The sequence below is a fragment of the Schistocerca nitens genome, chromosome 8 (genome assembly GCF_023898315.1).
Source record: "Schistocerca nitens isolate TAMUIC-IGC-003100 chromosome 8, iqSchNite1.1, whole genome shotgun sequence".
Taxonomy (NCBI): domain Eukaryota; kingdom Metazoa; phylum Arthropoda; class Insecta; order Orthoptera; family Acrididae; genus Schistocerca; species Schistocerca nitens.
In genome coordinates this window covers 133,752,262-133,777,856 of record NC_064621.1, presented here as the reverse complement: position 1 = coordinate 133,777,856, position 25,595 = coordinate 133,752,262, and the positions used below count along the sequence as shown (strand labels likewise).

The window sequence follows — 25,595 nt, the reverse complement described above, 5'->3', positions numbered from 1 at the left end:
TTTGGATCGTCAGAAATGAGTATACACAGAAGAATGGAATTTATGATGAGAATATACGCCCAGTAACTAATTGTATCCGTGAGTTTTGCTGTTGACTGCGGAATACCTTTGACCGCTGACTGCTGCGACAAGGCATGATTTTCATTTTACGCCGAAGTGAGAACATTGCCTTGCAAGATATTGTGAAGGATATTACACTACTGACCATTAAAATTGCTACACCACGAAGATGACGTGCTACAGACGCGAAATTTAATCGACAGGAAGAAGATGCTGTGATATGCAAATGATTAGCTTTTCAGAGCATTCACACAAGGTTGGCGCCGGTGGCGACACCTACAATGTGCTGACATGTGGAAAGTTTCCAACCGATTTCTCATACACAAACTGCAGTTGACCGGCTTTGCCTGGTGAAACGTTGTTGTGATGCTCGTGTAAGGAGGAGAAATGCATACCATCACGATTCCGACTCTGATAAAGGTCGGATTGTAGTCTAACGCGATTGCGGTTTATCGTATCGCGACATTGCTGCTCGCGTTGGTCGACATCCAATGACTATTAGCAGAATATGGAATTGGTGGGTTCAGGAGGGTAATACGGAACGCCGTGCTGGATCCCAACGGCCTCGTATGACTAGCAGTCGAGATGACAGGCATCTTATCCGCATGTCTGTAACGGATAGTGCAGCCACGTCTCGATCCCTGAGTCAACAGATAGGAACGTTTGCAAGACAACAACCATCTGCACGAACATTTCCAAGACGTTTGTAGCAGCATGGACTATCAGCTCGGTGACCTTTGCTGCGATTACCCTTGACGCTGGATCACAGACAGGAGCGCCTGCGATGTTGTACTCAACGACGAACCTGGGTGTAAGAATGGCAAAACTTAATTTTTTCGGATGACTCCAGGTTCTGTTTACAGCATCATGATGGTCGTATCCGTGTTCGGCGACATCGCGGTGAACGCACATTGGAAGCGTGTATTCGTCATCGCCATACTGGTGTATCACCCGGCGTGATGGTATGGGGTGCCATTGGTTACACGTCTCGGTCACCTCTTGTTCGCATTGACGGCACTTTGAACAGTGGACGTTACATTTCAGATATGTTACGACCCGTGGCTCTAGCCTTAATTCGATCCCTGCGAAACCCTACATTTCAGCAGGATAATGTGCGTCCGCATGTTGCAGGTCCTGTATGGGCCGTTCTGGATACAGAACGGCCTGGCCAGCACATTCTGCAGATCTCTCACCAATTGAAAACGTCTCGTCAATGGCGGCCCAGCAACTGGCTCGTCACAATACGCCAGTCACTACTCTTGATGAACTGTGGTATCACGTTGAAGCTATTTGGGCAGCTGTACCTGTACGCGCCACCCACGCTCTGTTTGGCTCAATGCCTAGGCGTATCAAGGCCGTTATTACGGCCAGAGGTGGTTGTTCTGTGTACTGATTTCTCAGGATCTATGCACCCAAATTGCGTGAAATTGTAATCAAATGTCAGTTGTAGTGTAATATATTTGTCCAATGAATACCCGTTTATCATCTGCATTTATTCGTGGTGTAGCAATTTTAATGGCCAGTAGTGTATTACCTTACCTAATGATGAGCCGATGATGGATACCGGTAGTTAGTAAGGATTTGTTTTCTCAGCATTTCTTTGTGATCCTTAAATAATTGATTTTCTAATTATTTTTCTTGTTTTCGCTCAGACACGGTGCTCAACTTCATCCGATCGCACCCACTGATGGACTCTGCCGTGGGCCACGAGTACGGCAAGCCGGTGTTCTACAAGAGGGACGAGGTGTTCACCACGGTCGTCGTGGACCGCCTCAAGGCTGAGCTGGCGCCAGCCGGCGTCTACAGCGTCTTCTACGCGGGCACCAGTGAGTACACCGCTGTCCGCTGCGCCCCTAGGGGGGCTTTTGTAAGGCGGTGAGGACGTCTCACACCCGCTTTACAGCGCAGCGAACATTGGAAGACAGTTAAACAGTGGAGACATCAACATTAGTTATTATTTGACATTTTAGTAGCTCCTATATCTCAGACACATTCTGATACGAATAAACGTTTGTAAGGTTTGGGGGGTTTTGTTATTGCTTGCTTATTCTTGAATTGAGAACCCTGTGTGAGGAGAAATAACAAGTTTAATGTCGCAATATTTCTCAACAAATTACAGCTTTTCACACAGTTTTCAACTCGCCAACATAAAAACAGTGCAATGGATAATGCATCTTGCCAACATCATAAAGTGAAATACGTTTATACACAACAATGTTAAATATTAACCCTCTGAAAGAACATTAATCTTAAGCAGAATATTATGAAAGTTTAATTGAAGTTTCTTTACGTTAATCCTAAGCACAATAATATGAAAGTTTAATTGGACGTTTCTTTACAAAATTGCTCCTACACATACGTTATGATGTTGGTCAGTACTACGAAAATCGTCCGATTCCGGTTCAAAGTTCGGTACTATTTAGGATGACAATCAAGTCTACGTTGGATGGTTAGTCAAGTGACAAATTTGAGCTCAAGATCACCCAAGTCCGCTCGAGTTTACAGTAGGCGCAAGTTGGTGAACCAACAAAGTTTACGCCTCTGTACGCGGCATTTACCTTAAGCTGCGATGTCTGTTGCAAGGCCGCTCTCTCCCATTGAAATTTCTACAAAACTAATCTGGCCTTTGCTGAACTTTCGAGCAGATACTTTCCCTATGTTTCTCGTTATGCGAGAAAACATGTACTCAGCCCTAGTCTTATTATGTGGTGATATATACGCGCATAGTCGGAGCAGCGTGCATATTATAGTGCCCTCTCAGTTCTCACAAGAACAATTAACTAATTTGGCTGGTTCGTTTCTCCACAGTTGGAGCTAAACGTTGCTACAGCTAATTTTAGCTGGAGTGCAGCCACTGTGAATGCAGTGTCCACACCAATTTCTTCTCTGCGTCGTACGGAGCATTAAGCACTCCGTTCTGCACTTGACGCCAGTTCAGAGAAGAGTCCACCACCAAAATTCCTCTCTTGTCCTCTCGTGGCAGAACTGCCCCCTCCACTTGGGTTTCTTTTTCACATCATGGCTTTTTTCGACCAATAAGAGTGTTCCCCTTATTTTGTAGAAACACCCTCTACCAATCGCAACGTCCCTTCTATCAAACTGCGTCGAAACTCTAGTAGTTTTCTCCTTCCTAGTGAGTTTCCGCCAATCGGACGTTTTGTGCCCGTTCTAGGCGCCTAAGGTACATTAACCTTTCTGTGTGTCGCACTCGCTGGACGAAAATGCGTCACTAGCTTCTGTTCGTCTCCCGTTGGAATTTCGAAACGCAGTTTTCTAAAGCTTCTTCTGTGCCCATGTACCGATGCCCTCGCTACAGGCGGCCCTCTAGCTTGAATCACCTGTCCCGGGGTCGCTGTCCTCTTTCCTGCCACCCCCTTAAGTGGTCGCCGGCGTTAACTCCCGCAGCGCGGTTTTGCTTCCCCGTTGTGGAGCTGGCTTTTCAAAACTAAAAGCGACTCACATCGCGTTCCCTGTTCTACCTTCCGCTCAAAGACACGCATTGTAGAGGAATGGTGTGTTAATTGCTGACAATTGACTGTCATCCCTTTTTGCATTACATATTGATAGGCCAATGTTCTCATAACAGTCGATTTACGTTAGGTGTCATCTTCACCTTCTCACTGCAATCTGTAGAGATCTCATGTAACGTGTGAATCTGATCATTTATTCTGCCACCTTACACGTTTACACGAGAGAGAACGGAAGAGGATACGTAATAACGAGGTAACGAGCGTAACTCAAGAACGCTGCGTTATTTTATATTGGCATTAATCATCGGCACATAGTATACTGCACTATACATTGTGCCCCAGGAAGCATAGACTCTAAAATGCATATGTTATGAGCTATGAGCACTTATTCATTTGTGGTAATGTGAAACAAATCTCTTCTATTGCAAACACTTTGTCTTCCATATTAAGGGACGATGTAGTATGGACCAAAACAAGAACATAATGTGTATTAAACATGGGCTCTGTTATGCGTATTGCAAGGACTACGAACATTTGTTAGGGAGAAGAGAAACGTTTTACGTATCGCAGATGAAGAAGTGCTCATAGCTCTTAAGATATTTACAGTTATGTTTAACCGAATTTTCGCTTCGAGTGATCGGTCGTGTCGTATCCCTGAATACCGATCATTCCTCCCGGAACACCCTGTAAGTCTAGAGCCATGGTGTAAAACTTTGATATTCAAAGAGAATTACCTTTCATGGCGAGTGGAGTGTTTTTGATGAAGCAAGCAAATAGTGTAGGAAGAGAATAATTTAGGTGTCCAAATTTATGCGTAAACCGGAAATGCGTAAAGGTATTGCACTTTAAAACTGGATTGCAATTCCAGATTTCTTTAGCATTACTTACTTTGCACATATGTCGGTTTGAAGCATTTTGCTGTCTTTCAATACGTCCGTGGACGAAAGTTAAAAGCAGAACACTAATTACTGACGATCAACGTAAACTCAAGAAATACCAGCACTCATACTCTGGTCGTTAGCGACGGTAGATATTTACGTTAGTGATTGTTAGAGTTTACAGTAAACCCACCAGGTTAGCCGAGAGCGCTAATTCGCTGCTTCCTGGACTCGGGTAGGTGCACCATCCCCGGATCGAATCCACCCGGCGGATTACCGTCTCGGTCGGTGTACCGGCCAGCCTGGATGTGGTTTTTAGGTGGTTTTCCACATCCCGATAGGTGAATACGGGACTGGTCCCCACGTTCCGCCTCAGTTCTACGACTCGCAGACATCTGAATACGCTCACACTATTCCATTAATTACACTCGACGCAGACAGCAAGGGTACACTAATTCTGTCCCGGGGGGTACGGGGTGGCGGCAGGAAGGGCATCCGGCCACCCCTTTCCACTAACCTTGCCAAATCCATTCCTAACAATGCCGACCCTGCGTGAGCGCGGGACATGGCACCAGTGAAAGAAGAAGAAGATTGTTAGACTTTTCAGTAACTGCTGCAACTCAGATACTTCCTAATGTCCGCAGTGACATGTGTCAGGTGCTTCTAGGATTTTATTAAAGTACATGAAATGAAGATAATGACAATGAAATATGAAACATATACGATCTGTCACGAAATCTTCTTCATAATATCGAGTATACAGTTTGAGGGCAGATAGGTTGTTTCCTAATAAACCAGTTTTATTTATCAGCAAAGAGCTCTAACACAAAAGTACTATATGAACCGTGTAATTACAGGTTCATGAACGTCAGCAAAGAGAATGATCAGGTGCTTTCTATATTTTTAATTTTAGTCAGCCCTATGCATATTCCCACTTGCTTACCTTAAAAGAAATTTATTGTACTATTAGCGAAGAGAAATATAAAATTTTTGCTTTCTCACTCCGTTCCAGACTGATGCAAGCATACAATGAACTTACTGCCTTTCTCACGTCCCCAGTACTCCAGCAGTTTTCTACCGATGGTATTTTTTTTTCTTTCGAAATTGCTGTCACGGATCCCCGGGACATCTAAGATGCTACTTTCTTTTGTCAGTAACATTCCGTTCTCATCTGACCATTCTGCCACTCACGCATCTGAAATCAATAAGCAAAGCAGACGAGACGGAAGACGAGTTTTCTATTCTGCTAGCGTCGAACTGGAGAGGAAGCGAACTTCTTTGCAGGTTTGCTACAAGACCGACAGCACGGTCGAATGCTGTTGGCTCGCGCTTGCCTACCGTTTACACCAGGGAGAATCCTCTTTCGCTCTTGCTCGTTTGATCGTGTTAACTTCGGTGTAACCGAGCGAGGTGGCGCAGTGGTTAGCACACTGGACTCGCATTCGGGAGGACGACGGTTCAATCCCACGTCCGGCCATTCTGATTTAGGTTTTCCGTGATTTCCCTACATCGCTTCAGGCAAATGCCGGGATGGTTCCTTTGAAAGGGCACGGCCGATTTCCTTCCCCATCCTTCCCTAATCCGAGCTTGTGCTCCGTCTCTAATGATCTCGTTGTCGACGGGACGTTAAACACTAATTTCCTCCTCCTCCAACTTCGGTGTAAACTAGGCTTCGCAAGAATACAATATACGCATCTTGTTTGGAAATGTCTGTAGCTGTGTTTAGATACGCCGTCAGACCGACCATATTTCGAAATTCAGCCTATGTTATTTTCTGCGTTAGCCTCGAATTTGCCCATTCCTTAATAATATCACCACAAAGAAAATAAAAACATCGTACGCAATTAATAAAGTATCTGATATGGTAATAATCTATGCAATAAGATTCGTGTTTTGTTTTGTTTTTCATCAGAGAGATTTGTTGGCAAAGAAATGAATTCATTACCAAAGAACTATGAAAGTTAATGCGAAACTTGATCAAGCGTCTCATTTCTCTCTTTTGTACGAAGCATTCAGACCTAGTTCTTTTAAGTAACCTGGCTATACCAGACGTGTATATTCGAGGGTAGTTTTTCTTGCAGCACTAGAAAGAACAAACATAAAGCATTTTACCGCAGGCCAGTAGGTATCTTGCAACAATTCACATGTAGAAGCTTGACATTTAAAAGCCTTACTTCTTGAGTAACAAAGCAAACATTCTATCGACTAAGAAGTGCGCACAGCGATTCGTTATTATGTGGGCGGAAAAGATCAAACCTGCAGGCAGTCACCATGATGTTTGTGTACTTGATGTATGTCAGTGGTGTACAACAATGTTTCCAAGTTTTCGGGGCGTATGAAGTGATATTCGCAGTCAGGCAAGTGATGGACGACTGTATGTAGTCAACGACAAACCTTTGTAAAAAAGTGACGGAATTATTACAAAAAACCGATGACCCACTTCCACAGAATTAATGGAACGTCATTCATTTTACACACACAGTTCTTCTTCTACTACATTTCTACATTTCCTGCATTAAGCTTGATGCGTACGCCACCTTCACAAACAGTCGTTCAGAACAAGATTTTAGCCCTGTCTCTCCTTCCAGTTGGTTAATAATTTAAAAAATTGTCCGCCCTTGTACGTATTTGTGCCGCATGTTACGGATCATTTATTTCAGATTCAGTTGCGTCCAGTAACAGTTCTTGACGCAGAGTCTCGTTTCGTATATGATCGTCTCTAAAGCAGACGCTTGTTCTTCTCATGTACTTCATTTGAGCGCTCTATATTCTACTCACAAGGGAACCTCCCCATCGCACCCCCCTCAGATATGGTTATAAGTTGGCACAGTGGATAGGCCTTGAAAAACTGAACACAGATCAATCGAGAAAACAGGAAGAAATTGTGTGGAACTATGAAAAAAATAAGCAAAATATACATACTGAGTAGACCAAGGCAAGATAGGCAACTTCAACGACGGTATGAGCTTAGGAGCGCCGTGGTCCCGTGGTTAGCGTGAGCAGCTGTGGAGCGAGAGGTCCTTGGTTCAAATCTTCCCTCGAGAGAAAAGTTTAATTTTTTATTTTCAGACAATTATTATCTGACAAACTCTTATGTTTCCATCACTTTTTGGGAGTGATTATCACATACACAAGAAAAACTAAATCGGGCAAGGTAGAAGAATCTTTTTACCCATTCGCCAAGTGTGCAAGCTAGGTGGGTCGACAACATATTCCTGTCATGTGATGCACAGGCCGTCACCAGTGTCGTATAGAATATATCAGACGTGTTTTTCTGTGGAGGAATCGGTTGACCCATGACCTTGCGATCAAATGTTTTCGGTTGCCATTGGAGAGGCACGTCCTTTCGTCTACTAATCGCACGGTTTTGCGGTGCTGTCGCAAAACACAGACACTAAACTTATTACAGTGAACAGAGACGTCAATGAACGAACGGACAGATCATAACTTCGCGAAAATAAAAAAATTAAAATTTTCACTCAAGGGAAGACTTGAACCAAGGACCCCTCGTTTCGCAGCTGCTCACTCTAACCACGGGACCACGGCGCTCCTGTGCTCACATCATCCTTGATGTTACCTATCTTGCGCATGGACTACTCAGTTTGTATATTTTGCATATTTTTTTCATAGTTCCACACAACTTCTTCCTGTTCTCTCGATTGATCTGTGTTCAGTTTTTCAAAACCTATCCACTGTGCCAACTTATAACTAAATCTGAGGGGGTGCGATGGGGAGGTTCCCTTGTCAGTGTTCTTTTTCTGGGAAACTAGCACTCGGAGGTTTTTAGAACTGCTGGGACAGCGATAGCTTTACAAAACTTCATTCTCTTGTCACGACTGGTCTGTTCTTTTGCTTACAACGGATAGTAGTGCCTGTGGCTGTTAATTGTGGTCTTCAGTCGGAAGTTTGCTTCTATGCAGCTCTCTCCTCTATAAAGATAGATGTATGTCCTCCTATTATATAACACCTCTAGTTTCCCCATTCCTCGCAATCGTTTACAAGGCCATGTTGACTAATGTTACAAATCCAATCAGTCAGTCACCCAGTCCGTTGCCCTTGCAACTTCTGAAGAGACTGTTGCTCCTCTTCAGGAATAATTTTTTATGTTTTTGTCTTGCCTCTCCACATATATACCCATGATGTGGTAGCGCCTGTCATACGGCCCTCTGTATAGTTAAGACACACAAGCCACTCTACCATGGCAACGCCCGTGGATCGTGATGTATGGTGGGAGAGGAGAGGGCCGTGATTGCTGTTTCACACATATTTCAAAATTTCGCTAATTTCATTTAATATGTTAATCACTATCTCTGCCAACTCGACATCCCAGGTAGAGTAAGGATGCCACTTGCCCAGGAACTGACTTCTATAACGATTTGTGTTCTTTTTGGATTTTCATCACCCTAGAACGTCTTTTCGTTAGAAACCCTGGCATTTCCTTTACACACATATTTTAACTGGTGCCTATTGTAAATCTTCTCCCGTTTCCTGAAAGACCAACTGTGGTTCCAGTTTTACATTAGGTCATTTGTGTTAACCTTTAATAAGTATACAGGGTGTTTCAAAAATGACCGGTATATTTGAAACGGCAATACAAACTAAACGAGCAGCGATAGAAATACACCGTTTGTTGCAATATGCTTGGGACAACAGTACATTTTCAGGCAGACAAACTTTCGAAATTACAGTAGTTACAATTGTCAACAACAGATGGCACTGCGGTCTGGGAAACTCTATAGTACGATATTTTCCACATATCCACCATGCGTAGCAATAATATGGCGTAGTCTCTGAATGAAATTACCCGAAACCTTTGACAACGTGTCTGGCGGAATGGCTTCACATGCAGATGAGATGTACTACTTCAGCTGTTCAATTGTTTCTGGATTCTGGCGGTACACCTGGTCTTTCAAGTGTCCCCTCAGAAAGAAGTCACAGGGGTTCATGTCTGGCGAATAGGAAGGCCAATCCACGCCGCCTCCTGTATGTTTCGGATAGCCCAAAGCAATCACACGATCATCGAAATATTCATTCAGGAAATTAAAGACGTCGGCCGTGCGATGTGGCCGGGCACCATCTTGCATAAACCACGAGGTGTTCGCAGTGTCGTCTAAGGCAGTTTGTACCGCCACAAATTCACGAAGAATGACCAGATAGCGTGATGCAGTAATCGTTTCGGATCTGAAAAATGGGCCAATGATTCCTTTGGAAGAAATGGCGACCCAGACCAGTACTTTTTGAGGATGCAGGGACGATGGGACTGCAACATGGGGCTTTTCGGTTCCCCATATGCGCCAGTTCTGTTTATTGACGAAGCCGTCCAGGTAAAAATACGCTTCGTCAGTAAACCAAATGCTGCCCACATGCATATCGCCGTCATCAATCCTGTGCACTATATCGTTAGCGAATGTCTCTCGTGCAGCAATGGTAGCGGCGCTGAGGGGTTGCCGCGTTTGAATTTTGTCTGGATAGAGGTGTAAACTCTGGCACATGAGACGATACGTGGACGTTGGCGTCATTTGGACCGCAGCTGCAACACGGCGAACGGAAACCCGAGGCCGCTGTTGGATCACCTGCTGCACTAGCTGCGCGTTGCCCTCTGTGGTTGCCGTACGCGGTCGCCCTACCTTTCCAGCACGTTGATCCGTCACGTTCCCAGTCCGTTGAAATTTTTCAAACAGATCCTTTATTGTATCGCTTTTCGGTCCTTTGGTTACATTAAACCTCCGTTGAAAACTTCGTCTTGTTGCAACAACACTGTGTTCTAGGCGGTGGAATTCCAACACCAGAAAAATCCTCTGTTCTAAGGAATAAACCATGTTGTCTACAGCACACTTGCACGTTGTGAACAGCACACGCTTACAGCAGAAAGACGACGTACAGAATGGCGCACCCACAGACTGCGTTGTCTTCTATATCTTTCACATCACTTGCAGCGCCATCTGTTGTTGAAAATTGTAACTACTGTAATTTCGAAAGTTTGTCCGCCTGAAAATGTACTGTTGTCCCAAGCATATTGCAACAAACGGTGTATTTCTATCGCTGCTCGTTTAGTTTTTATTTCCGTTTCAAATATACCGGTCATTTTTGAAACACCCTGTAGATGGTAGATGCTAATGGGGCTTTTATCACACAAAGTTGTAAGTAAAAACGTCGTCGGTATTTATAAGTCAATATGTTCTGTATTTGTCCCTATGTACAAATGATTTTCACTATTGTTAGCCATCTGGTAGGCCCACTAAGTGGCCAGAGGTTTTTTCTGTTAACCTTATCAAAAACGTCGGCAAAATCTATAAAAGTTATGTGTCATTGCTGTTAAAATTACATTCTTTTAAGATTATTTGTTAAAAGGAAATGTGTTATCTGTAGATGGTCTCCCCTTGCTAAAGCCACTCTGGTTTTCTTGTCGTCCGCAGCTCGTGGTCGTGCGGTAGCGTTCTCGCTTCCCGCGCCCGGGTTCCCGGGTTCGATTCCCGGCGGGGTCAGGGATTTTCTCTGCCTCGTGATGACTGGGTGTTGTGTGCTGTCCTTAGGTTAGTTAGGTTTAAGTAGTTCTAAGTTCTAGGGGACTGATGACCATGGATGTTAAGTCCCATAGTGCTCAGAGCCATTTGAGCCATTTGGTTTCCTTGTATAAAAGTTCCCAAGTTGTTTTAGAACTCTTCTTTATTATTTTTGCACTCATTTTTATTGATTTTTCGAAGCTTATTACTTCTCTTCAGCTCTTTTCGTCTTTTGCCAACACTGATTTATTTTGAGGAACAATTGTACCTGGTGCGCCAGTGCCCTAGGGCTCTCCCGTAGTCATTACCGCTGCGGTTCTCCACATGCTACCTCCGACGGTCGTTCTCTGCTGCACGGGAATCCAGAATCCGTTCATTTTGAGGCTTTCAACTTTCTTATTGAAGCTCTTGTCATGTTTGTGTATTTCTATAACTTCCCTGAACAAGCGGGTGTAATAGCTCTTCTCTACACCAAGAACTTCCATGTCGGCGACTTGCACCTTGTGGCTGGTCGCGCGTAGTGCGTCCCCCGCCACAATAAATTTCTCTACATACTCCAACCTATAGTGCCGCTTATGTTCAGTGACCCTGGTGTTGATTGAGCGTCCATTCATTCCAACCTAGACTACTCCACAAAATGTTTAAATGTGTGTGAATTCCTAAAGGACCAAACTGCTAAGGTCATCGGTCCCTAGCCTTACACACTACTTATACTAACTTATGCTAAGAACAACACATACACCCATGCCCGAGCGAGGAATCGATCCTCCGGCGGGAGAGGCTGCGCAGTCCGTACATGGCGCCTCAAACCGCGCGTCCACTCCGCGTGGCAGACTTCTCCACATATGCATGGTATACCGTATATTGCCGATATTGCAAGTGGGTCGCTTTTCTCTTTTGCCGACCTGAGACAGTCTTTGATCTTCTTTATCGGTTTGTAAGTAGTCTTTACGCCGTGTTTGCACAATATGCGGCTGATTCTGTCCGTCGCCGTGGAAAGTATGGCACAAAGGCCGTATGTGACATTTATTTTTCTGATATGTCACTTCAGCGAGTGTTTGATTCTGTGATACTTCTTATGTCATTCGTGGAGTACCTGTTGGTCCTCAGAAAGCTGTCCAGCTGTTGGATCTGCCGTCTGATATGCTGCAGCCACACGTTGGTCTTGCTCGCGTTACGAACCTCTTAATCATGCCTCTTTTCTGCCGGTAGGGATCTTGTGTGTTGATTTTCTATACACGCTTTGTCCCAGGTTTTCACCATCCCTCGTGATCAATTTATCTAGAAATATATATATTTTTTTCAAACGACTATCAGCATTATATACATACTTGGAGAAATGCGTGATAACATACTGTGCTGTCATACAAGATCTTTATTCACCACCGATTTCGATCATGGACCATTTTCACAGTGGAAAAATATCTATTGTGGCAACTTTCACATGTCATACATGCTATTTAATCAGAAAAGTGTACACCTCTGCTGGCTTGAAAACATCAAAATGATACTTAACGAAATAACACCGGCTCAAACAAGCAGAAAACATTAAAAACGGGAAAACATGTAACAGCAGCAAGTGCACGGCACCGTTGCTCAGGCACAACACCCAGTAGGTTAACACACAACTGCAGTTACACATTTTCCTGTTTTCAATGTTTTCCGGTTGGTTAAGCCGTGACTATGGCGTTAAGCATCATTCTAATGTTTTCAAGTCGGCAGTGGTGTATACTTTTCTGGTTAAATAACACTATGGCATGTGAAGTTGCCACAATAGATATTTTTCCGCTGTGAAGATGGTCCATGATCGAAACTGGTAGTGAATAAAGATATTGTAAGACAGCATAGTACGTTATGATGCATTCCTCCAAGTTATCTAGAATCGGTAGCTGTTTGTCCTTTTCTATCTCCAGTGGTAAATTTTATGTTGACTTGGAGGCTGTTCAAGTGTTTTAGGAAGTCACCGAAAAATTCCTCACCATGACTTCACACAACAGGGGTATCGTCGACGTGTCTGTACCAAACCATAGGTTCATAAAGCGCCAAGTCAAGGGCCTGTCCTTCGAATCGTTCCATGAAGAAATTGGCCACCACTGGAATAAGTGGTGTAACCATGGCGAAACTTTCCAACTGTTTGTAGAAGTTGCCGTTCCACATGGAATAGCTCGTGACGAGACACGTATGAAAGAGCTTCGTGATGTCTTGCGGGAAAATGGAACCAATCTACTCCAAAGAATCAATGAAGAACTTTGGTAAACGAAGAAACAACATCAAAATGACGAGGATGTCGTTATGTCCATGTTTTACTTTCTTCAGCTCCGCAATGAAATGTCTTGATCCTTTATGTATGTGTCAGTCTTTCCTACGCATGGCTGGAACAGAGAGGCCAAATGTTTCGCCAGTTTAAACGTCGGTGAGTCACGCGGTTCCAAACTGAAGCGCCTGGAACCGCACGACCACTCCGGCCAGCGAACTATAACTATAGGGGATATAATTGCTGATATCGAAGCAGCCATTCGTACCCTTCCATGTGAAAGAGTTGAGGGAATACGCACTGAAACCGCCAAAATACTGTGCCGCCAAACCCACCAGCTTGCAACCTAATAGAAAAAGAGTTACAAGCTAACAAGAGTCTTAACATCGACAAGGATATATTGGTTTTGCCTGCCGAAAAGAGAAATGCAACCGTCGTAATGAAGACCAAAGATTATGAGAAGTAGGTCCGTGACCTGTTAGATCCGACGACATAGCGAAAACTAGGGGCAGATCCAAGGCATCGGATCACATGGAATGCGAAACGGTTAACGAAGTCATCTTTTCTGTCGGCGGAGCCCTACCATCTCGGCTGTTTGTATTACCAAACCGTCCGTAAGAGTAGTGTTCCATTAAGACCGACTGTTAACGCTCCTGACTCACCGACGTATAAACTGGCGAAACAGTTTGCCTCTCTGTTCGAGCCATGCGTAGGAAAGACTGACACATACATAAAGGATCAAGACATTTCATTGCGGAGCTGAAGAAAGTAAAACATGGACATAACGACATCCTCGTCATTTTGATGTTGTTTCTTCGTTTACCAAAGTTCTTCATTGATTCTTTGGAGTAGATTGGTTCCATTTTCCCGCAAGACATCACGAAGCTCTTTCATACGTGTCTCGTCACGAGCTATTCCATGTGGAACGGCAACTTCTACAAACAGTTGGAAAGTTTCGCCATGGTTACACCACTTATTCCAGTGGTGGCCAATTTCTTCATGGAACGATTCGAAGGACAGGCCCTTGACTTGGCGCTTTATGAACCTATGGTTTGGTACAGACACCAACATTGTGTACAGCCCATTCCCGGCGATGTGGAAGCCGTAGGATAGCCTTAGCAGCGCTAAGGCTATCCTACGGCTTCCACATCGCCGGGAATGGGCTGTACACATTGTTGGTGTGTGCTTTGAAGGACATTAGAACTTTGAAACAAACATATTTTGTATACGTTTTAAACGAATAGGAACGTTGGCACCCCTGTTGTACGTTTCGAACAGGTGAGAGTGCATGGATGTGTTGTTGACATTTTACTTCCAGTACTATCAGAAGCCTTAAGTTTGAGCCGTTTTCGCTATACGCGACACATGGAAAAGTAAAGGAAATGCAGTTTTCTCATATTTATAACTCTTGCGATATTGCTGACAGAAGTAGAAATATTCTGAATAAAATCCATAATTGTAGAACATCGCTCTTGATGATACATGCTTCACAATAATAAATATCAGTTGAATACGGCGCCTTGCTAGGTCGTAGCAAATGACGTAGCTGAAGGCTATGCTAACTATCGTCTCGGCAAATGAGAGCGTAATTTGTCAGTGAACCACTGCTATGAACGTCGGCTGTACAACTGGGGCGAGTGCAAGGACGTCTCTCTAGACCTGCCGTTTGGCGGCGCTCGGTCTGCGATCACTGACAGTGGCGACACGCGGGTCCGACGTATACTAATGGACCGCGGCCGATTTAAAGGCTACCACCTAGCAAGTGTGGTGTCTGGCGGTGACACCACAAAAACGACTAGAATTTTCTATATCGCCGAGCCATAAACAGGTTGCACCTGTTCAATATTTCCTCCTGTTGTACGTCTTATATTAGAAACAGATGTTTGCGTAATGTAACACAAAACATAAATTGTTGAATAGAGAGATCGTAACAATGGGAGACGTAGATTATATGGTGAACTTTTAACATATTCTGCATAATTATTTTTGTTTTCAGTTGGAAGGTAAACCCACACTAATTCAAAAATTTTAATGTAACTCACAAGAAACATATGTCATCAATAACGTAGTACAGATTCAGTTTCTTTTCGATACTAGAAAGAATTTCCGCCAGGCTTCACAAAACTGCTTCATGATATTAAAACAATCCATCAGTGAAGGACATAAGAAAATTAACTAATAATTCTAAAATAAGTTTTTTGGATTAATAGTTTTTCGCAGCAGCTGCATTAACAGTCTTTTAGAAATTAAGCGCCTTTTATGTTGCAATTTTAACATTCATTATCCCAGACGCATTTCGGCTGTTACGAAAGGCTTTGACGTTAGAGGTCTAGAAGGATTTGAGCGTTTTGTTGCCATGTGATTATAGGTACCTCTTATGAGCATTTTAGGCATATTATCGTTGACGCTTTCCGTATCTTTTTCTTAAATTAGAGTTTCTTTTGTGTACTCTATTGTACGCTATACGATTTAAACACTACACAGGAGGTCTGGGTGCCAATTCATATGTTCATCCGGAGGAATGTTATCTTTTCGAAGCCGATAATTCTTTTCATAAATTGTTAGTGTAGGAATTTTACTTCCTCTTTTCACCTCTAAGGGTTATATATATTTTTTTTGTACATTCGTCACTTGTATCTGCGTAATGTTCCACTACTGGCCATTAAAATTGCTACACCAAGAGGAAATGCAGATGATAAACGGGTATTCATTGGACAAATATATTATACTAGAACTGACATGTGATTACATTTTCACGCGATTCGGGTGCATAGATCCTGAGAAATCAGTACCCAGAACAACCACCTCTGGCCGTAATAACGGCCTTGATACGCCTGGGCATTGAGTCAAACAGAGATTGGATGGCGTTTACAGGTACAGCTGCCCATGCAGCTTCAACACGATAGCACAGTTCATCAAGAGTAGTGACTGGCGTATTGTGACGAGCCAGTTGCTCGGCCGCCATTGACCAGACGTTTTCAAATTGGTGAGAGATCTGGAGAATGTGCTGGCCAGGGCAGCAGTATAACATTTTCTGTATCCAGACAGGCCCGTACAGGACATGCAACATGCGGTCGTTCATTATCCTGCTGAAATGTAGGGTTTCCCAGGGATCGAATGAAGGGTATAGCCACGGGTCGTAACACATATGAAATGTAACGTCCACTGTTCAAATTGTCGTCAGTGCGAACAAGAGGTGACCGAGACGTGTAACCAATGGCACCCCATACCATCACGCCGGGTGATACGCCAGTACGGCGATGACGAATACACGCTTCCAATGTGCGTTCACAGCGATGTCGCCAAACATCGATGCGACCTTCACGATTCTGTAAACAGAACCTGTATTCATCCGAAAAAATGACGTTTTGCCATTCTTACACCCAGGTTCGTCGTTGAGTACACCATCGGAGGCGCTCATGTCTGTGATGCAGCGTCAAAGGTATCAGCAGCCATGGTCTCCGAGCTGATAGTCCAAGCATTGCAGATGGTTGTTGTCTTGCAAATGTCCCCATCTGTTGACTCAGGGATCGAGACGTGGCTACACGATGCGTTACAGCCATGCGGATAAGATGCCTGTCATCTCGACTGCTAGTGATACGAGGCCGCTGGGATCCAGCACGGCGTTCCGTATTACCCTCCTGAACCCACCGATTCCATATTCTGCCAACAGCCATTGGATCTCGACCAACGCGACCAGCAATGTCGCGATACGATAAACCGCAATCGCGATAGGCTACAATCCGACCTTTATCAAAGTGGGAAACGTGAAGGTATGCATTTCTCCTCCTTACACGAGGCATCACAACAACGTTTCACCAGGCAGCGCCGGTCACCTGCTGTTTGTGTATGAGAAATCAGTTGGAAACTTTCCTCATGTCAGCACGTTCTAGGTGTCGCCACCGGCGCCAACCTTGTGTGAATGCTCTGAAATGCTAATCATTTGCATATCACAGCATCTTCTTCCTGTCGGTTAAATTTCGCGTCTGTAGCACGTCATCTTTGTGGTGTAGCAATTTTAATGGCCAGTAGTGTATACTTGTTCTTGAGTCACAGCCTCCTAGATTATTTTTAGGTCTTCGTATTCGCCATGGATTGTGCTATTTTTTACAGGATCCATTATAATAAATAAGTATTGTCCTAAATAGCACAGCTGATGGAGTCATCTAAAAAATCTGCGTACTGCTTCAACTATCCTGACATTTGCCTTAACGCGGGAGGGAACCAGCGAAGACTACAGTCCATTTTCTGTTGCAGTGAATACTGTGTGAAGGAAACCAGAGAACGACTTTTTCGAGTTTTCTTCTTTTCCATTCAGTGATAAATGGCATGCCTGTCGATATGTACATTAGACAAAATGCTATTGTTTGACATTTTGCCATGTTTTTGTGATAGCAAGATATTCTACGTAGTTTCATGAACACTGTGTTATTGCGCAGCCACCAGCGGGACACACAATGGACGTCATTCGAAAAGAAACTGCCACCTAACGCAAAATTCTGTGTCGCTCCAACGATTGCAGTTCTTGTCACATATGCTGTCACCGGCAGTAGTCGACAGGTGACATGTGTGTTGGTTGTAAACGTTATTTCGCTCCGATAAAGCCCTGCGCTAGCCTTTGTGAGGGTGATATAGAACTCGATGGAACTGCGCTGTAAATCAAAGCGATGACTGTGGATGACTAACATGATATATTCTGCCAGTAGTATCGTTTACATGCCATTTGTACTGTAGATAACATCATATATTACTACAGGAATTGGTACCTGCTTTTTGAAGTATAGGTGTTAACAAAACTTATGTTTCAACGTTTCCACTTGGTGCGGCAATATAAGTAGTACAGTAGCAACGTAAACTCACAGACCTGAGGAAATAGTGGGAAGCTCTACAACGCAGTTGCTTTTCAGGAGGGAATAATACACCATCATTCCATCATCGTTTGTATAATTATTTCTTAGGTCACTTTTTTCGTAGCCGAACTCCAGCTTCCAAGTATCTTAGCAGCAAAATGAAGGCTCCAGGCTGCTTTTCCAGAGATTGAAAATTACCTCTCTGCCCATATGATTGTAGCATTTTGGAGTGTAGTGAATTATCATTCCTGGTACTGTATCACGTGACTGGAGTGCCAAGGAAAAATGATGTTTTGCAGCATTATAAAGAAACACGTACGCCTAAACTCAGCTAGGGGCACTTTCAAGAAATAAGACGGCACCCGTGCATAAAGAATAACAGCTGGAGAACAATTTATTATCGCACTGTATAGTGGAGGTGTGAGCGGTTCCCAGACGCTAGACGGTTTGCGGAGTTACCGTCAAGTCCTAATTTGAATGGGCGGCGTCAAGCCTGTTCTGATGAGCGCATATCCAGCACCTGAGTAAGATACTTCATGTTTTTGTTTCCTGTTCATGTAAGCGGAGCTGTGGTGGAGCATACTGCTACAGAGAAAGAGGTATGAAATGTTCTCCCATTCTCGAAAACGGCAGTGGAGTGAACTGTGAAGTCTTGCCCGAATTTTTATACGAAGAAAGTGAAGAAGTAGTAGATTTTACGGAAATTATTCGCGGCAACAGACGTCGAAATCAACGAACTGTACGAGGCCTGGCTCACTGTTCGAAGAACAGGTCATCTGGGACCCGCTCGGTGTATTTACCCTGAGTCCTCTACTTAAGACATTTCTAGTTACACCGAGAAACTTGACCTATCAATACGTCGGAAGTGACTTACACATCCACCTCAAGTGCCCCAAAAGTTAAAGTACAGTGACAGAATTATTACATACCCAGAAGTGATAATAGTAAGTATTAGTAAATGTTAATGCCTTTCTAATTGTAATAAAGTAAATATCCTTTCATTTGTATTGCAATGTGTCTTTATACAGGGTGTTACAAAAAGGTACGGCCAAACTTTCAGGAAACATTCCTCACACACAAAGAAAGAAAATATGTTATGTGGACATGTGTCCGGAAACGCTTACTTTCCATGTTAGAGCTCATTTTATTACTTCTCTTCAAATCACATTAATCATGGAATGGAAACACACAGCAACAGAACGTACCAACGTGACTTCAAACACTTTGTTACAGGAAATGTTCAAAATGTCCTCCGTTAGCGAGGATACATGCATCCACCCTCCGTCGCATGGAATCATGCGCTGATGCAGCCCTGGAGAATGGCGTATTGTATCACAGCCGTCCACAATACGAGCACGAAGAGTCTCTACATTTGGTACCGGGGTTGCGTAGACAAGAGCTTCCAAATGCCCCCATAAATGAAAGTCAAGAGGGTTGAGGTCAGGAGAGGGGGGAAGGCAATGGATTTGGTCCGCCTCTACCAATCCATCGGTCACCGAATCTGTTGTTGAGAAGCGTACGAACACTTCGACTGAAATGTGCAGGAGCTCCATCGTGCATGAACCACTTGTTGTATCGTACTTGTAAAGGCACATGTTCTAGCAGCACAGGTAGAGTATCCTGTATGAAATCATGAATTGCACAATTGCGTGCGGATTCTCGTCAGCCCACACATGTTAATAGTGAAAATTTATAATTTGATCACGTTGGAATGAAGCCTCATCCGTAAAGAGAATATTTGCACTGAAATGAGGATTGACACATTGTTGGATGAACCATTCGCAGAAGTGTACCCGTGGAGACCAATCAGCTGCTGATAGTGCCTGCACACGCTGTACATGGTACAGAAACAACTGATTCTCCCGCAGCACTCTCCATACAGTGACGTAGTCAACGTTACCTTGTACAGCAGCAACTTCTCTGACGCTGACATTAGGGTTATCGTCAACTGCACGAAGAATTGCCTCGTCCATTGCAGGTGTCCTCGTCGTTCTGGATCTTCCCCAGTCGCGAGTCATAGGCTGGAATCTTCCGTGCTCCCTAAGACGCCGATCAATTGGTTCGAACGTCTTCCTGTCGGGACACCTTCGTTCTGGAAATCTGTCTCGATACAAACGTACCGCGCCACGGCTATTGCCACGTGCTAATCCATACATCAAATGGGCATCTGCCAACTCCGCATTTGTAAATATTGCACTGACTGCAAAACCACGTTCGTGATGAACACTAACCTGTTGATGCTAAGTACTGATGTGCTTGATGCTAGTACTGTACAGCAATGAGTCGCATGTCAACACAAGCACCGAAGTCAACATTACCTTCCTTCAATTGGGCCAACTGGCGGTGAATCGAGGAAGTACAGTACATACTGACGAAACTAAAATGAGCTCTAACATGGAAATTAAGCGTTTCCGGACACATGTCCACATAACATCTTTTCTTTATTTGTCTGTGAGGAATGTTTCCTGAAAGTTTGACCGTACCTTTTTGTAACACCCTGTATAAGTATAATTATCAACATATTTTGGTTTGGTGTCGCCGATTATTTAATACATAAACTCTACGACAGAAAAAGGGACACACCATGAAGGAATTATGCGAATAGGACGGAAATCAGTAGACGTGATGTACATGAAGACACAAACACGTGATTACAAGGTGAGAAAGTCAATATAGCGTTGGCCCACCTCTAGCCCTTACGCAAGCAGTTATTCGGCTTGGCACTGATTCACAGAGTTGCTGAATGTCCTCGTGAGAGATGTTGTTCCAAATTTTGTCCAACTGCCACGTTAGATGTGAAGATCCCCAGATGATTGAAGGGCCCTGGCTCTCCAAACGTTATCAATTGGGGGAGTCCGACAATCTTACTGGCGAAGGTAGGGTTTGGCAAGCAGGAAGACAAGCGGTAGAAATTTCCGCCGTGTGAGTGGGCGGGAGGTGGGGAGGAGGGGGAGGAAGGAGGGGGCATTATCTAGCTGATATGCAAGCCCAGGATGGCTTGCTACGAAGGGCAGCAAAGAGGATCGTATAATATCGTCGATGTACTGCTGTGTAGTATGGGTGCCACGGATGACAACCAAAGAGGTCCTGCTATGAAAAGAAATCACTCCTATTTGTCAGGCCGTATGGCGGGCGACAGTCAGGTTGTTATCCCACCGCCGTCGAAGACATCTCTAGACACGTCTTCAGGATGGAATCTCATTGATTGGAGTAGAACTGTCTTAAGTGATGAGTCTCGCTTCGAACTGATTCCCGATATTTTTTGTCTTACAGTATATAAGGTAATTAGTAAATGACTTAGTTTTATAAATCCGCTGAAATGCTCTGTAGCTTAAAGTTGACTAGTGATGTGCGAATCACAGTAGATGGATGCCCAAGAATCACCCAATTGGACACGAAGTTATTGAATACCGAAAAGGGTGTTATTCATTTTCAGTATGGTTCAAATGGCTCTAAGCACTATGGGACTTAACATCTGAGGTCATCAGTCCCCTAGACTTAGAACTACTTAAACCAAACTAACCTAAGGACACCACATACGTCCATGCCCGAGGCAGGATTCGAACCTGCGACCGTAGCAGCAGCGCGGTTCCGGACTGAAGCGCCTAGAACCGCTCGGCCACAACGGCCGGCATTTCCAGTATGTAAGACAACAGATGACATACAGGGTGGTAAGAATCAGTCGAAGAGCTCGTAAGGGGGTCGCAGGGTTGGCTGTGCTGAGAAATAATTGGTAGGAAAGAAATTCGATACGTTTCGTCGTTTTCGAGTTAATTAGCAAAAAATTAGCCTATCAGGTCTGTGAAATAAAATGATAACAGCTCCGCTTAGTCGGACGGAGTGGCCGTGCGGTTCTAGGCGCTACAGTCTGGAACCGAGCGACCGCTACGGACGCAGGTTCGAATCCTGCCTCCGCCATGGATGTGTGTGATGTCCTTAGGTTTAAGCAGTTCTAAGCTCTAGGGGACTCATGACCTCAGATGTTAAGTCCCATAGTGCTCAGAGCCATTTGAACCATTTTCTGACTGTGTCTGACCACCCTCTATAATATAGTTCCACCATATAAACAGAAACTGAAAGATATGAGCTCAAAAACTTGGAATTTAGCTGTTTCGGACGAAGTTTGGAAAATCGTAATTTTTTGACGAAGAGTAATGTCCTTGGTATTGGTTACAGAAAAAAAATAGTAGTAAGTCAAATTTCTAGATAATTTTTTGCTTTTTTTTTAAAAAAAGGATCGACATATCGAAGCGCTAGGAGCACAAGCAACTGCTATTTTTTTTAAAAAAAGAGAAAAAATCCGAAATTAAAGAAAAATACAATCGTCTATCACAAATTTTGCAAGGTACATTTACTATTTGACTGAGCTCTTCCTGATAACCGTGTTAACTACAAACGGAAGAATCTCTGTATTGTGATACCACGATTTGTTCGAATTCTGTACTATAAGTACTTCCCAACAGCTCGTTGTATGATGCCGTTCTGTTCTGAGTTTCATGCTGTTCTTGTCTGTTATCTGCAACCTCATTGGCCCACTGCTGTGGAATAAGAAATCGACGATTGCGGTTGAGAAGGAGAAGTTGATATTCTGATACTGATCCACATATCTGTGTGGCTGAATGCTCAGGCAGGTAATAAATAAAAGCAAGTAATGGGAAGCGTCTGAAATATTGTATCGCCTGAACGAACATGCAAAGCAACTTTGGTTGTAAAAATTATTATGATTTGATTGGAGGTGAGGAGAGTGGCGATGCACAACGGACAACTGCGTCTCTGTTACTGCAAAAAGGGACTCGAGACGGCAGATTTGAAACTTTGATGGCGTGCAATAGGCTTCCCTCCTGTTGTGCACACTTTACGGGAAGTAGGTGCTATCAAGACATCGGTTGACACTACTTCCATGTCGACTAATAGTTTCCCTTTGTTTTTGCCAGAAGAAATAACAAAAGCGATAAAACTAAGACTAAACAGTACGGTTGTTTAATAACAGTCACTCCGTCTTCAGGCCACGAGTGGCCTACCGGGACCATCCGACCGCCGTGTCATCCTCAGTGGAGGATGCGGATAGGAAGGGCGTGGGGTCAACACACCGCTCTCCCGGTCGTTATGGTGGTATTCTTGACCGAAGACGCTACTAATCGGTCGAGTAGCTCTTCAATTGGCATCACGAGGGTCAGTGCACCCCGAAAAATGGTAACAGCGCATGGCGACCTGGATGGTCACCCATTCAAGTGCCGACCACGCCCGACAGCGCTTAACTTCGGTGATGTCACGAGAACCGGTGTATCCACTGCGGCAAGGCCATTGCCTGTTTAATAACAGTCAAGCACACAAAACTATTTTAATTCCAACAGTGTCTAGAGAAAGTGGATAATGGCAAAAATTGAGGATGTTTACACGTTTTCGCAGCAACAATTCATTTGTGCCATATGGAGAAGCCGAAAACCAGCGACTATTGGTCAAAAGCGTCAATGCTTCTGTCTAACTTTCCTACAACAGTTATGAACCCCAATATATTCAAAGTAATTTCGTCGAACTTACTCCTCAACGACAATAAAATATATATTCGTGGTAATCGTCCTGAACGTGACCCACTGTGCAAAATTGTCTATCTTTTTCACCATCTGAATAACGTCTACTCTTCTTCGTTTGCTCTCTGTGGGTATTTTGCGGTTGATGAAGAATGTGTGGTTTTCGAGGACGAATACATTCTCCTGTTCATATGAAAAGCAAACAAGACAAGTGTTGCTGGGAAAGGAGCACAGGAGTGTGGTGTTATCGCTCTTGTGAAAAGATTAGTACACTTTGACAAAGTTTATACGATATGCACGGATGGCCGTGGTGCATCCCGTGCTGTGTTTGATTGTCTATGGCAGCGACAGACGAAGAAAGCAGGCACTCGCATGCGTAACAGAAATGATCTACCTCAGTGTGTGGTAGTAAATCCGAAAATAAAAATTATAAAGATTATATCTGAGTGAAGGGAACATCTACTCTGACTAAAATGGAGGGAAACGAGAGTATTTTGGTGCTTTCAACGTGCCATACTGGTTCAGAAACAGCAGAACCTATGCTGTCGAGGGTGGGGGGGGGGGGTGCAGGACTGTGAGGCTGGTCCCGGCGGAGGTTCGAGTCCTCCCTCGGGCATGTGTGTGTGTGTTTGTCCTTAGGATAATTTATGTTAAGTAGTGTGTAAGCTTAGGGACTGATGACCTTAGCAGTCAAGTCCCATAAGATTTCAGACACATTTGAGCATTTGAACATTTGGTGGGGGGTGTGGGGGCCAGTGGCTAAAGCAAAACCAGACGTAGCTCTAGATTATAATATACGCAACGTAGGAGTGGATAAACTAGACTAAATGACTACTTATTAACCTTTCAAGAGAAATCAGTTCAAGTGGGGGAAAAATTATTTTTCTTTCAATTGCTTGTGATGCGCATCACGAATGATGCATAGACATAGAACATGGGAGACAGAAGAAAGTGTAGCTTCTGCCAGTTTCTTTCTCAGTAAGGAAATTCTTTCTTTTCCCGTTTTTGGAGAGACTGGATTTAGTGGGTGATATTTTGCTGGACGGATACCACCTACTGAGAGAAAAACGCACCATTCACGTGTATATAACATATGACCCGGTAACAGTAAGAGCCGGAAAAGAAACGTACTGCTCCTGTCCAAATTCTAATACAGCTCTTTTTATGACTGTTTCACAAAAATGTTCAAATGTGTGTGAAATCTTATGGGACTTAACTGCTAGAGTCATCAGTCCCTAAATTATCCTAAGGACAAACAGACACACCCATGCCCGCCGAGACCAGCCGCACAGTGTATGACTGCAGCGCCATAGACCGCTCGGCTAATCCCGCGCGGCATGACTGTTTCAAATGATAGCTCACTAATGAAAATAATGTCTAAGAACGTTATCTAGAAATTTTTTCCGATTAAAACTGTGATTCTGTAAAACATTTTGTATATCCGTTAATATTTTGTAATAAGAAAAGCAATGACTTTCGAAAACTGTGTTAAAAACATCTGTCCATCCAGAGTGACTAAGCCAGTCACGAATGCAAATATAAAATCTTTCAAATGGCTCTGAGCACTATGGGACTTGCCAGCTGTGGTCATCAGTCCCCTAGAACTTAGAACTACTTAAACCTAACTAAACTAAGGACATCACACACATCCATGCCCGAGGCAGGATTCGAACCTGCAACCGTAGCAGTCGCGCGGTTCCGGACTGAGCGCCTAAAACCGTTCGGCCACCACGGCCGGCTGAATGCAAATGTAGGAAGGAAGCCATAATAGAACAACATAGGCGAAAAAAAGATTTGAGCCAAAAACGTTGGCCCAGCATTCAAGGAACCATATGGTTTGTTAACGTAATTCTACACTGAAGCGCCGAGGAAACTGGAATAGGCATGCGTATTCTAATATGAAATGACAGATAAACAGACAGAATACGGCGCTGCTGTCGGCAACGCCTACATAAGACAATAAGTGTCTGGTGCAGATGTTAGATCGGCTACTGCTGCTACAATGGCAGGTTATCAAGATTTAAGTGAGTTTGAACGTGGTTTTAAAGT

The 25,595-nt window shown here is 43.9% G+C and overlaps 1 protein-coding gene across 4 annotated transcripts in view; it reads left to right on the top strand.

Moving 5' to 3' along the window:
• The window catches only part of LOC126198890 (semaphorin-2A-like), a 1,278,287-nt gene that overhangs the window by 1,138,644 nt on the left and 114,048 nt on the right, over positions 1–25,595 (top strand). For all 4 annotated transcript variants that reach the window (XM_049935505.1, XM_049935503.1, XM_049935504.1 and 1 more), the window contains one exon: positions 1,713–1,886. In XM_049935505.1, coding sequence (XP_049791462.1) covers positions 1,713–1,886 — 174 coding nt within the window. The remainder of the gene's footprint in view (positions 1–1,712; positions 1,887–25,595) is intronic.